Source organism: Podarcis vaucheri (assembly GCF_965113315.1).
Source record: "Podarcis vaucheri genome assembly, chromosome: Z".
Taxonomy (NCBI): Eukaryota; Metazoa; Chordata; class Lepidosauria; order Squamata; family Lacertidae; genus Podarcis; species Podarcis vaucheri.
Window position 1 is genome coordinate 44,832,347 of NC_138758.1, and position 12,034 is coordinate 44,844,380.

A 12,034-nucleotide genomic window follows, 5' to 3' on the forward strand; every position below is an offset into this window, starting at 1 on the left:
CCCATCCTATATTTGTGCATCTGCTTCTTCCTGCCTAAGTGCAGAACCTTACATTTGTCCCTATTGAAATTCATTTTGTTAGCTTGGGCTCAGTTCTCCAATCTGTTAAGGTCATTTTGAATTCTGATTCTGCCTGTGGCATTAGCTACCTCTCCTAATTTTGATGAGCATCCCCTTAATCCCTTCATCCAAGACGTTGAACAACAACGGGCCCAGGGCAGAACACTGCAGCAGCTTTCATACAACATATCTCATGGCACTCCACAATAAGAATTTACAGTAAAATAAATAATATAATTAAAATCGTACAAATTCTCCTACAACCTGCAATTTTTAAAAATAGCACTACTTTACAAAAAATAAATTCATAATGAAAGGAAAACTGTTCTGCAGGTTCCTGTCTCTATCGTGGTCTAATTAAGAGGCAATTCAGTAAAGTCATGTTCTTGCTGAACAGAGGCAGAAGCTGCAAGCTTCTACATAAAGTTACAGTAGCCCTGAAAAGACCAAAAAGTATTTTCACTGAGCAGACAGGCACTGCAGGTGCACTTTAAATCCTAAAAATCAACAGTAAAAGGGAGGGAGAATAAATCAGTGAAATGTGTCTGTATAGCAACAGCATTGTTCTGAATTCCTATCTAGATAGCTCAAGTGAATGAAGTATTTGATCACAGTCAAACTTCCGCTCAGTTATCGAGGATTCCTCCCTATCTTGTCTCACATTGCTCAGGGGTGCTGCCCTCCATGTATAAGGGAGAGCAGCCTTAAAATGAATCAGACCACTGGTCCATTAAGCTCAATATTGTCTACTATCCAGGGATTCTGACAGGGGACGTTCCCAGCCTTGACTGACTGATGCCAAAGATTGAATCAGGGACCTTCTGTATGCAAAGCAGATGCTCTATCACTAAACTACAGTTCTTCCCCTTTGCTGCTGCTGCTACTACAATTACTGTCATTTACTGCTTAATGGCAAAATAGGTTTCCAAGTGGTTTACAAAGTCTTAAAGCAATTTATGCACACATTAAAATATGATCAAAATACACAAGTAAAGCAATACAACAATTTTTAAAAGGGCCTCTTGTATATTATCAACTTGGAGGGGGAAGCATAGGGAGCTTCACGAGGCAGGGGGGAAGAGGACACTTCCCCCAACTTCCATGAACATTCATAAGTTATTTTAGGATCAAAACCTCATGAGTTGTCTACATATAAATGTGCAGGACCATTTTTCTTTTATTTTTTTGCAAAATGCTCAAGGAGTTTTGTACACACAAAAATGCTTCGGGCATCCCTTCAAAGTTTCAGACGGCAAGTAAAAATTGTCTTATGAGAAAACCAGATTAATTATTCAAAATATTTTGGGGTCCACTCTTTGTCCAAAGTCATCAGAGGGGGCGTGTAACACATTTTTTTAAAAAAATGAAAGCTTTAATTGCTAATATATTCCTCACCCAATCAAGGTCAAATTGATTTTTTTTATTGATTACTGATTTACTTTTCAATGAGTCATAGATCCCATACCGCAGATAGAACTTCTGTAGCAGGAACACACACACACACACACATATATATATATATTTCTTCTCATACACCACAAATGCTGCTCTAATGCTGTTATTGTCTGATATTTTGATCTTAAGTTTTAAATTTGAGTTGTCGTGTTATTCATTCGTTTGTTTGTTTGTTTAGTGATCCGCTTTGAGACACATGTGAAAAGTGGGGTATAAATTCTGTAAGTGAATAAAAATAAATAAATAAAGTAAAACAAAACAACAATTTAAAACTCTTGTCTCTCCTCCCCTCCTTCCTTCCTCCATCACCCCTTACCTCCTTTGTTGACAGGAATCCATGGCTTGAGCTGCAGGAAAAACCCTTTGATTATCCCTGTCATTCATGACCTTAGCCAACATTTCTACCATACCCAGGCCATCCTGATCACCTTCAGCTCTCCGTTCGTGGCCATCTCTGGGGTGGCCTTGCGCTCCTTCCAAAACTTTGACCCCATCACCGTCAGCAGTTGCCAAAGCGGACAGACCTATAGCCCGGCTGAGCAGAGGTGAGTCCTTTCTTCTCTCCCCACCCCGCCTCTCTCACCCTCCCGTGTCTTTACCACCCATAGACTTCCAGCCTCTGTAGGCCTGATCAAGGGGATAATAAGAAGCAGGAGGAGAAAAGCTGTGCCTGACCTTTGGCATTGCCAGCAGAATCCATGGAGTTTCCCAGTGAATGGGAGCAGACGGGGCATTTAACCCACATGGGAAAATGTCAGTAGATTATTTCCACCTCCTTTGTCTCTCCTCGGCTTTCATGGTCCAGCTTCAATCTATGCTAGGAAAATCCTGGAATAGAAGTCGCAACTCAAAGAGGGCAGGCTCTCTCTGCATGAAAGAAAGAAAGAAAGAAAGAAAGAAAGAAAGAAAGAAAGAAAGAAAGAAAGAAAGAAATACCTTGATCCATTCTAACACAATCTTGCACCCCACTTCCAGTAGCTGTACATAATTCTTTTCACTTCCAATTTATTTTCACAGCAGTGTGTGTGTGTGTTTGTGTGTGTGTGTGTGTAGGATCAGTGGAGACCTGAGTTTGAAATCTACATTTATCTATATAGCTCACTGGGTGGGCTTGGGCATAACAGACCCTCCAAGCATTCCTATTTTCCAGGGACAGTCCTGAATTCACAGAAGCTGTCCTGGTTTTTTATTTGATCTCAGAATATCCCGCTTTTCCTTATGATGTCCCTGTTCTCTTTAGAGGAATGTTGGAGGGTATGGAGTTATGTGACCCCCTGAACCAAGGAGATAAGTAACTAACTATAAACCTTTGGAAGACATCTGAAGGCAGCCCTGTATGGGGAGGTTTTTGCTGAGGCAACCCAGTCAGATGGGTGCGGTGTTGTTGTTGACACCCCCATTTTAATTGGAAAAAATATTGTAGGGTATGGTATAAACACAGTATGGTCTTGCACAGCACCTGATCTCACCTTTAAAGCTCTTTGTGGCTTGGAATGAGGGAGTAAGTGAAGGGCCTCTCTTCTCCCCAAGGTTCTTCCCATATACCATAGGTGTTGGAACCTATGGGGCCCTCTGGGTGTTGCTGTGCCACACCTTCCATTAGTCTCACTCAGCAAGGCCATGAGAGTTATAGGGCAGCAACATCCTGAGTTGAGGCAGGAAGCCTCCAGCCCAAATGCAACTCTCCTGGCCCCTCTGTCTGGCCCTTGGGACCTTCTCCAGGCCACTCCTCCCTCTCGGCAGACCACACGCCTCACACCCTTTTTTCTTTTGGACTGGATGGTATGTATCCTTCCACTATTTTAATGTCTATTGGTTGCATAGATGGAGGATGGGGGTGTGTGCTAATAAACTACTCTACTGTACAGATGTAAAATTAATTGTTGCACTCATTTTTGACTTTGGACTAGGGGTGGGTGATCCGTTTGATTCAGTTTCAGTTAAAGTGAATCTATTAAACATGTGCTTTTTGAAACACAATGGAAACCGAAACAGGGCTATCCTTCGAAATTCACACTTCTCTGAATTTTGCAATGTATCTTTCAGTCAAGCGAAGTGTGCAAATGTACACATACTAAGACAGTGTTCCCGAAAATGCACATGTTAGTGAGAATAACATACAAAAAATGTGTTGTATTAAGGGAAATCATTTTGCAGCAATGTGCATACTGAGGAAAATTTATACCAAAGTGTGTATATTATGAGAAAATTGCACTAATATGCTGATGGATTTTTCACAATGAATTCTTGTTTTAAAAATATAAATAAATTGCAAACTGGTGGGAAAATGCGGAGAAGTCAATTTAATTTAATGAGGTCTTTGTTGATATTTCCACACCAGTTTTCCATTTTCTTTTCTTTTATATTTTAAAAAGTCCAGTGGAAATTCACCAGCATTTTAGTGCAAATTTATCTAAATATGCAGATTTTTGTATGGAAGTTTGCCTAATGTACACATTTTTGCACAGCAATTTCCTTTAATATAATGCATCTTTCTATGCAATTTTCATTGATATGTGCATTTATACGTAATTTAACCTTGTAGAGGCTTTACTGTACTTTGCTGTTACTTACTGTGACAACTTCATGGTGAGTACTGGCACCTATTTTTCTAGAAAAAAAGCACTGACCAAAGGTATCAATCATAACAGCCTTAAAAATTAAAATACCCTCCTCTTTTCTTTTTCCAAAGGCAATTTTGTGTATATTTTGTACAGTGTTTATTGACGTAATGTTCAAAAGCATCAAAAACAACAAAACCCTCTTTTTTAAGTTTTCAGATGTGGATTGGAATTATTAATTTTAAGTCAGTTATCATCTCGTATTTAATCCATTTTCTTGAGCGATTGCATTGATTTGCCAAACCTTAAGAAAGGTGTCCTCTTCCAGAGATTCAAAGAGATAGTTCCATCAAAGCACTGGTTGTTACAGGAATAAGGAATCATCATTATATTTTAAAGAAGAATTCTGTACCCTTTTGAAAAACACACACACACCTTCTGCAAAAAATGGCTTCAGAATTTTGTAGAAGTGTGGCCTTGATTTTTTGCCCTACGAATTAAAACCCTTCAGTTGCCTCCCACCTTTTACTGCATTGGCACTGATTAATCACAAAGTGTATGCTTGAATGCTGTGATAAGAATTTCCGCTCCAACATTTTAAGCTCATAAGAGCTTAAAGGGAAGGCGGAGAAGCAAACTGAACATGTGATTCTGCCACTACCACCCACCATCCCTTCGCCAATGCTTTCAGACATTGCTCTGCAGCAATGGGTCTTTCTCTGTCTCTGTCTCCTCCTGCCTTGGGACTTGGACAGATGTCCATAAAGTGGACCTCTCATTTGAAACTTGATCCGGCTGTTCACTGGGCTTCTGAGCTTACTCATCTCATTTCAACACAGTGATCAGAAGCCTTGTATCTAGGTCAGAGCATGTTGTCTGCATTGATTTTATTATTTTATTTTATTTTATTTTATTGCTATGGATGCAACTATCTTGGTCTTCTTGATTTAATAAAAGGAGCAAATAGGTCTACCCCGAGTAGACCTATTGAAATAGGTGGTTAAAACAAGAGGAAGAAGAACCTGCTAGATCAAACCAAAGGCTTGTCTTGCCCCACATTTTGTCCCCACCATAGCCACCCAAATTCCTAAGGAAAAGGGTTGTGGTTCAGTGGGACAGCATCTGCCTTGCAAGTGGAATGTCCCAGGATCAAACCCCAGCCGGAACTCACTATGAATGCCTCCCTTGTTTTCTTATAATGGCAATGGTGCCCACCTTAGAGGTGTTGGAACTGAGTGCTGGTGAGTTTCCGCTGAAAAAAAAGCTCTGAACAGAAGTAATGCATGACCATCATAACTTGAAAGCTTTATTATCTGCATAATTGTTCACTTCCTTGTTAAATCCATCCAAGTTGGTGGATATCACCACACCTTATGTTAGCGAAATCCCATGGTTTTAACTACATGCTATGTGGAGATGCTTTTGAAATTTGCCAATGCCACATCTGGCTTCCAAAGGTGTGCATGCTGAAAGCTCAGTCAACGTTCTAGTTAAAGGGTCCAAGAGTCCCACTTCTCCCCAAAGCAATGACACTTACAATGATTTTTTTTTTAAGATAAAGAGTGACTTGCTTTCTATTCTCATTCTTCCCCGTCCCCCCCCCTTCCCCTCTTACTTTTGCTTTTCTTTTGCTCTGGGTTTTCTACTGTATCCCCACAGACAGGTAGCCTGTGTTTTCCTTGTTGTGTAATTATGTCACTGCTCTGCATACTTTGCAGTTGGAAGAAAGTACACTTGCTTTTCTTGGTTCCACTAAACCTTGTTTTATTGCCATCCACCTTGCCAGGCCAGCCAAGAGCTGGCTTCTGCCAGGTGGACTGTGTTATCACCCTCTTCAAGTTACATCTGTGCAGGTGCTGGTGGGAGGGCCTGCACATGGATGTAAAGCACTCCCTGTAAGAGTAGATTTGGTTCCTGTGTTTGATTTTGTGCCACATATGAAGTCACCTCAAAAGAGCCTCTCAGCTTCTCGAATTCAATCACCAGCCGCAAAACAGCGCCTCTTAGTGTTTATCAAGGCACTTCCAAAATCTTGTGCCTTTTGTTCATCCTGTGACCCAACCCGTCTTATCAATTTTTGTTCTTTTCATTTTCTCATTTTTCCAATTATAAATTCAGTGCAGCCCATTTACACATCATCTTGCAAATTCTTCTTCTTCTTAACAAAATGCATCAAAGTGTGCATACATGCACCAAAAAACCCATGTGTTTCTCTTACTATTCATAGTTCTGCCCATTTTTGCAAGAAATTTCTGTATGTTAATATAGTGCATTTCTGTACATCATTTTCACTTAATTTGTGTGTGCTGTTCCCCCACCCCCCACCCCATATATGGGTTTTTGTACACATTTTGTTTCTCTTGGGGGTGAGGTGATAGTGAAATGCATGACAGAAGTTTGAACCCGTGCTGATTTCACAGCATTTCCCAAACTTCTGAGTTCATCCCTTGATCTCTTGATGAGCTTATAATGTTGTCAGCAACCCCAACCCAAATCCTTATGACTATAAATAAAATGCAGTTGAGATATATTGATATATAGTCAACATTTATTAATGACCAATCTCCATGACTAGGAATCAAAAAATATTAGGGCAAATAAAACAAGCCTATTAAATACTGAGTAACATCATTGGAGGGACGCAGGTGGCGCTGTGGCTCTAGGACTTGCCGATCAGAAGGTCAGCGGTCCGAATCCCCGTGACGGGGTGAGCTCCCGTTGCTCGGTCCCTGCTCCTGCCAACCTAGCAGTTCAAAAGCATGTCAAAGTGCAAGTAGATAAATAGGTACCGCTCTGGCAGGAAGGTAAACAGCGTTTCCATGTGCTGCTCTGGTTCGCCAGAAGCAGCTTAGTCATGCTGGCCACATGACCCGGAAGCTGTACGCCGGCTTCCTCGGCCAATAAAGCGAGATGAGCACCGCAACCCCAGAGTCGGCCATGACTGGACCTAATGGCCAGGGGTCCCTTTACCTTTACCTTTAACATCATTGGAAAGGGAGTTGAACTCTGCACTGGCATTTCTGAGACACCTGGTTCCTAATTAAATTATTCGCAGTATGCCTTGCACACTTCTTTTCTACCCCTAGCCACTTTTTGATCTGGGGGAGGGCCAGTACTGACCACTCTGGGAAGCCCAGCTTTATCAGATACACTGTGACATTGTCACAACTGCTCCATGAATCATGGCAAAAATCAGCTTAAAGCGCTGTGCTGCAAGCAGTCAGTGGAGGCTGGTCCATGGGACAAATGGGGCATTGCCCCACCAACTCCAGTATGCCTCCTGCCAGCCCCCAGTGGCTCTGCCTGTCATTGGTTCTGCCTCCACCTATTATTGGTCTACCTGCCTTCCACCCTGCCTCTCCCAATGGGCACCAGCCCCCACTGCAACTAGCTCATAAAGGTAAAAAGACAACCAGGCAGGCCTTGGGCAAAGTGCTCCCTTTCAATCCAAGGGCTTGCTGTGAAGGTAAATGAGAGCAGGGTGGCTGATCCTTCTGCAAGCTGTTGGATGCTATAGAATACCAATGCAGTGTCTTCCATGCTAAAGTCAGCAATCATTAGCACTCCTTCCATAATGCTTCCCTCCCCAGTTTCATCTCATGGTATTGATCTCCTTGCATTCCTCTCTCGCCTTTTCAATCTTCCAAATGGAATAATGGGGGTGGGGTTTTTTGGCAATTAGGAGCTTAGGTATAATTCAGCCGAGTCCTGCTGAATCTTGCTGAAACATAGTCCTTGAAAGGTTTGGTGAGGGAAGAATTTTGCATTTTGTAAGGATAATTTAAGGGGGGTGGGGGGAAGCAATTGCATGGGACTCCGTGGCTAAAATGATGGGCTTGGACATTGCAGGGACACTGAAACTGCTGAGCGGTTTTAAAGGATAAGCTACAACCTCCTATTTTAATTACCGTTTTCATTGTTTTGAACATAGCACTGTTTTGGGATGCAGTTGGGTGCGGGGAGTGTTGTGTTAGTTTTCCTAGTGCTTATGTTCTGTTTTCTAATGTTCCTTTCACGGTGTAGTACCTGTTGTGTTAAGCAACTGCGGCTTTTTTACCCATATGCTGGTGTGTCACGATAAATTTAATTCCCACCAGTGGGAATCTCATTGGACAGGTTCACTGCCCCCCACCCTCCCATTCCGCATATACCTGCTTTGGTTCCCCCATGATTCCTCCATGAAAACACCAGGGAGGAGCTGTAAGCTTGCATACTACCTCAAGTTTTGTCACTTTACTCCTGCAATTTTCTGGGTTTATGGGGTTGCAAATGGATTGTTTTTGGAACCAATTAACATGGAAATGAGCACAAAACTTGCACTATATTCTGCTTGCTTTCCAGAAATGGCTTTTATGTTGTGTGAAAGCTCGAATATAATGCAGAAATTTACAGCTGGGAAAATGGAATAAAGTGCTGTGTGAATGCAACCTAGACGAACTTGTTTTATTGAGCATTTTGATTACAGGTGTTTTATTGCTTTATTGTATATTTTAATTGTGCACATTGTTGTTGGTTTTGTACTTGTAAACCACCAAGAAGCATATATATTCCCATTCTCCCCCAACAGTTGTGTCCACTACTCCTGCAAAGCCACTGATTGCCAAGAACTGGAGATTGAGAATGCTGTGCTGACCTTCTCCAGTGCGGGGCGTTTTAATGGTGCCCAGTGCAATGTCACCTGCAAGACAGGCTACATCCTTCAAATACAGAGAGATGATGATCTTGCAAAGAATCAGGTTTGTTACTGCAGTGCATAATCTGCCATGGTGAGGAAATAGCTGTCTGGGTTGGGTGGGTGGGGGGAATGGTTTCACCATCATTTAAAGAGATACAGGATCTCATAATATAATAGTAGGCAGTGCTATGGGTTATAGCAGGGGCTGGGGACTTCTTTAATCCTGATGGCCACATTCCCTTCTGGGCCATATGCCAGTGGTAGGTGAAGCCAGGTAGGTGAAGTTAGTGGAACAATGAATGTTCTATCTACACACACTCACACTCAACTAAGGTCAATTCTGTGTCCCAGGCAGCTGTCTACCAGCTCCATCTGGTATGCAGGCTGAGATCCTACCTGCCCGCAGACTGTCTTGCCAGAGTGGTGCATGTTCTGGTTATCTCTCACTTGGACTACTGCAATGTGCTCTATGTGGGGCTACCTTTGAAGGTGACCCAGAAACTGCAACTAATCCAGAATGTGGCAGCTAGACTGGTGACTGGGAATGGCTGCTGAGACCATATAACACCGGTCTTGAAAGATAGTTCTACATTGGCTCTCAGTACGTTTCTAAGCACAATTCAAAGTGTTTGTGCTGACCTTTAAAGCCCTAAACAACCTCAGCCCAGTATACCTGAAGGAGCCTCTCCACCCACATCGTTCAGCCCGGACACTGAGGTCCAGTGCTGAGGGCCTTCTGGCGGTTCCCTCACTGCGAGAAGTGAGGTTGAAAGGAATCAGGCAGAGGGCCTTCTTGGTAGTGGTGCCCTCCCTGTGGAACGCCCTCCCATCAGATGTCAAGGAAATAAACAACTATCTGACTTTTAGAAGACATCTGAAGGCAACTCTGTTTAGGGAAGTTTTTAATGTTTGATGTTTTATTGTGTTTTTAATATTCTGTTGGGAGCTGCCCAGAGCGGCTGGGGAAACCCAGCCAGATGGGCGGGGTATAAATAATAAAATTATTATTATTATTATTATTATTATTATTATTATTATTATTATTATTACAACATTAGGTTAAGGCATGATCACTTTGTTGCATTCTGTTGCCCCTTGTTTGAGTTATATTAATAAGTCTCATGAAAATTTTTTGGACACCTCCCATTTCTCCTTGTGATAGGGATGTATATGGGATCAATGAAATATAGAGTTGGAGTACTTTAGTTAAGTGAAATGTGGCTTCCAGTTGAAAATGTCTGCATTGATTTGTTCTTAATATACCACTCTATGAAGCTGTACTATGTTGCCTCAGTTTGATTTGGGGGGGGGGGCTTTCCTTCCCTGCCTCCTCTCTGGACTTCTGTCCTTCAAAGCCCTGTCTTAATGGCACCACTGAAATAGGTACCATTCCTGGTAAATAGGGATCCTTGTGGGTTGAGTCTGGGAGGTGATACACAGGACGGTTGTCTTAGAGTGCCTGCAGGAATTGAACTGCACAGCCACTAGACCCATTTCAGACTGAATGGGTTGTATCCAGTGATAGTTCTACTCAAAGCAGGCTCAGTGAAATTAATGGATCTAAGTAAGGCAACGGAACTGTTTTCAATGGGACTACTGTGAGTAGAACTAGCACGGGATACAACCCTATAGCTATGAAGAGAAAGCCCACCAGTGGCAAAGCATCTGCCTTGAATGCAGAGGGTCCCAGCTTCATCTGGCATCTCCAGGTAGGGCTGAGAATGTCCCCTGCTTGAAATCGTGGAGAGCCTCTGCCAGTCAGTGTAGGCAGTACTCTGCTAGATGGACCAATAGTCTGACTCAGGATAAGCCAGCTTCCTATGTTCCTTTTCTATCTACCTAGAGTGAGTCCCCTATCTGGGCCTTCATTGTGACAGATCTTACCCTAACGTGGCCTCAGCACCAACTGACTTCCTCCTTGTCTCTTCCAGGAGAGAGCTGGCAGCTACTATTCCCCACCCCTCCACACACACACTCAGTATCACCCCGCCCCACCAATTGCTTGTTTACTTCTCTTTCCACTGGCTCTATGCGAAGAAGAGAAATCCAAGGTTTAGCACACACATGCACAAAGCAGTTTCACAACTTTCTGCACATTCAAGGGCCGCGCTGTGGAGAGCATTCATTGAGAGTGTTAATTGAGGACAAATTTGCAAGTGGGTGGGCTACGCCTAGAGGTTTATATAGCATCATTTTGTGAAAACACTAAGACCCTTCATAATGCTACCAAGGGGAGATACTTGAGGTGCGTGTGGGGGAAGGGGAGTCCAGGATGAGTCAACCCCCTTTTGATTTAATAGCAGACCCAACAGAGGACACTGCAGTCTGGGCCTCATTCCCACCCCCACTTCCTTCATGCTAACTGGCACCAGTACCAGAACCTCCCTAAAGCTGATCACTTCTTGCAGTACGGAAAACAAATTCTCAAATGAGCCTGACTTACTGAACAAGGAAATGCTTGGGAAATGGGCCCTTATCGTCAAGAAGTGCAAGAATCTGCAAACCAAACAAATCACCATCCATATCGTTTTTGTGGCAGGGAGCCCTCTGTGGGGCGGGGGGGGGGGGTTTGGCGGCGGCAGGAGATTAGAGCCAGTTAGTGTGCCTGGTTTTGATCAAGGAGCCCTGCTTGCAAGGCAAATGGGTACTTAGTTAATTCACACACACACAGCAGTCTCTCTCCACTGAGGTTTTGGGGCTTGGATGCATGTAGGGAATCTGCCCGTTGGCCCATCTAGCTGAGTACTGTCCCAATGCTGACTGATTGTGGCTTTCCAAGGTTTCACACAGAGGTCTTTCCCATCACTTTTGAGTGGAGATGACAGGGAGATTGAAACTGGGGCCTCCTGCATGCAGATTACGTAATCTACCATTGAGTTGTAGACTCCAGTAAGTCTCTGAATACCAGTTGCTGGGAATCGCAGGTGGGCAGAGTGCTGTTATGCTCTGGTCCTCCTTGTTGGCTTCCTGTAGATATCTGGCTAGCCACTGTGAGAAAAAGGATGCTGGACTGACTGGGCTTTTAGCCTGATCTAGGAGGGCTTTGCTTAAGTTCTTCACAATGCAGACATTAACCTAGGCCAGCATCTACAAATCCACTCGCCAGCTCACCAGAGGCGAATGCACCCCAAAACTTTGGTGAACAGGACACTCAGGCCCTAGCCTGAAGGTCTCATATCCAGAAGCAGCAATGTTAGAGAGAAACTCCTGCTGTCTCTTGCCATCTCCATGCCATGCAGAAATAAGAGGTGACCTTGCTTATTTCCCTAGCCCTCATAATGTG

The 12,034-nt window shown here is 43.3% G+C and overlaps 1 protein-coding gene across 1 annotated transcript in view; it reads left to right on the plus strand.

Moving 5' to 3' along the window:
* Positions 1 to 12,034, plus strand: part of PAPPA (pappalysin 1) — a 243,570-nt gene that overhangs the window by 157,802 nt on the left and 73,734 nt on the right. Inside the window, exons 13-14 of the mRNA XM_082208779.1 lie at positions 1,847 to 2,060; positions 8,644 to 8,812. Coding sequence (XP_082064905.1) covers positions 1,847 to 2,060; positions 8,644 to 8,812 — 383 coding nt within the window. The remainder of the gene's footprint in view (positions 1 to 1,846; positions 2,061 to 8,643; positions 8,813 to 12,034) is intronic.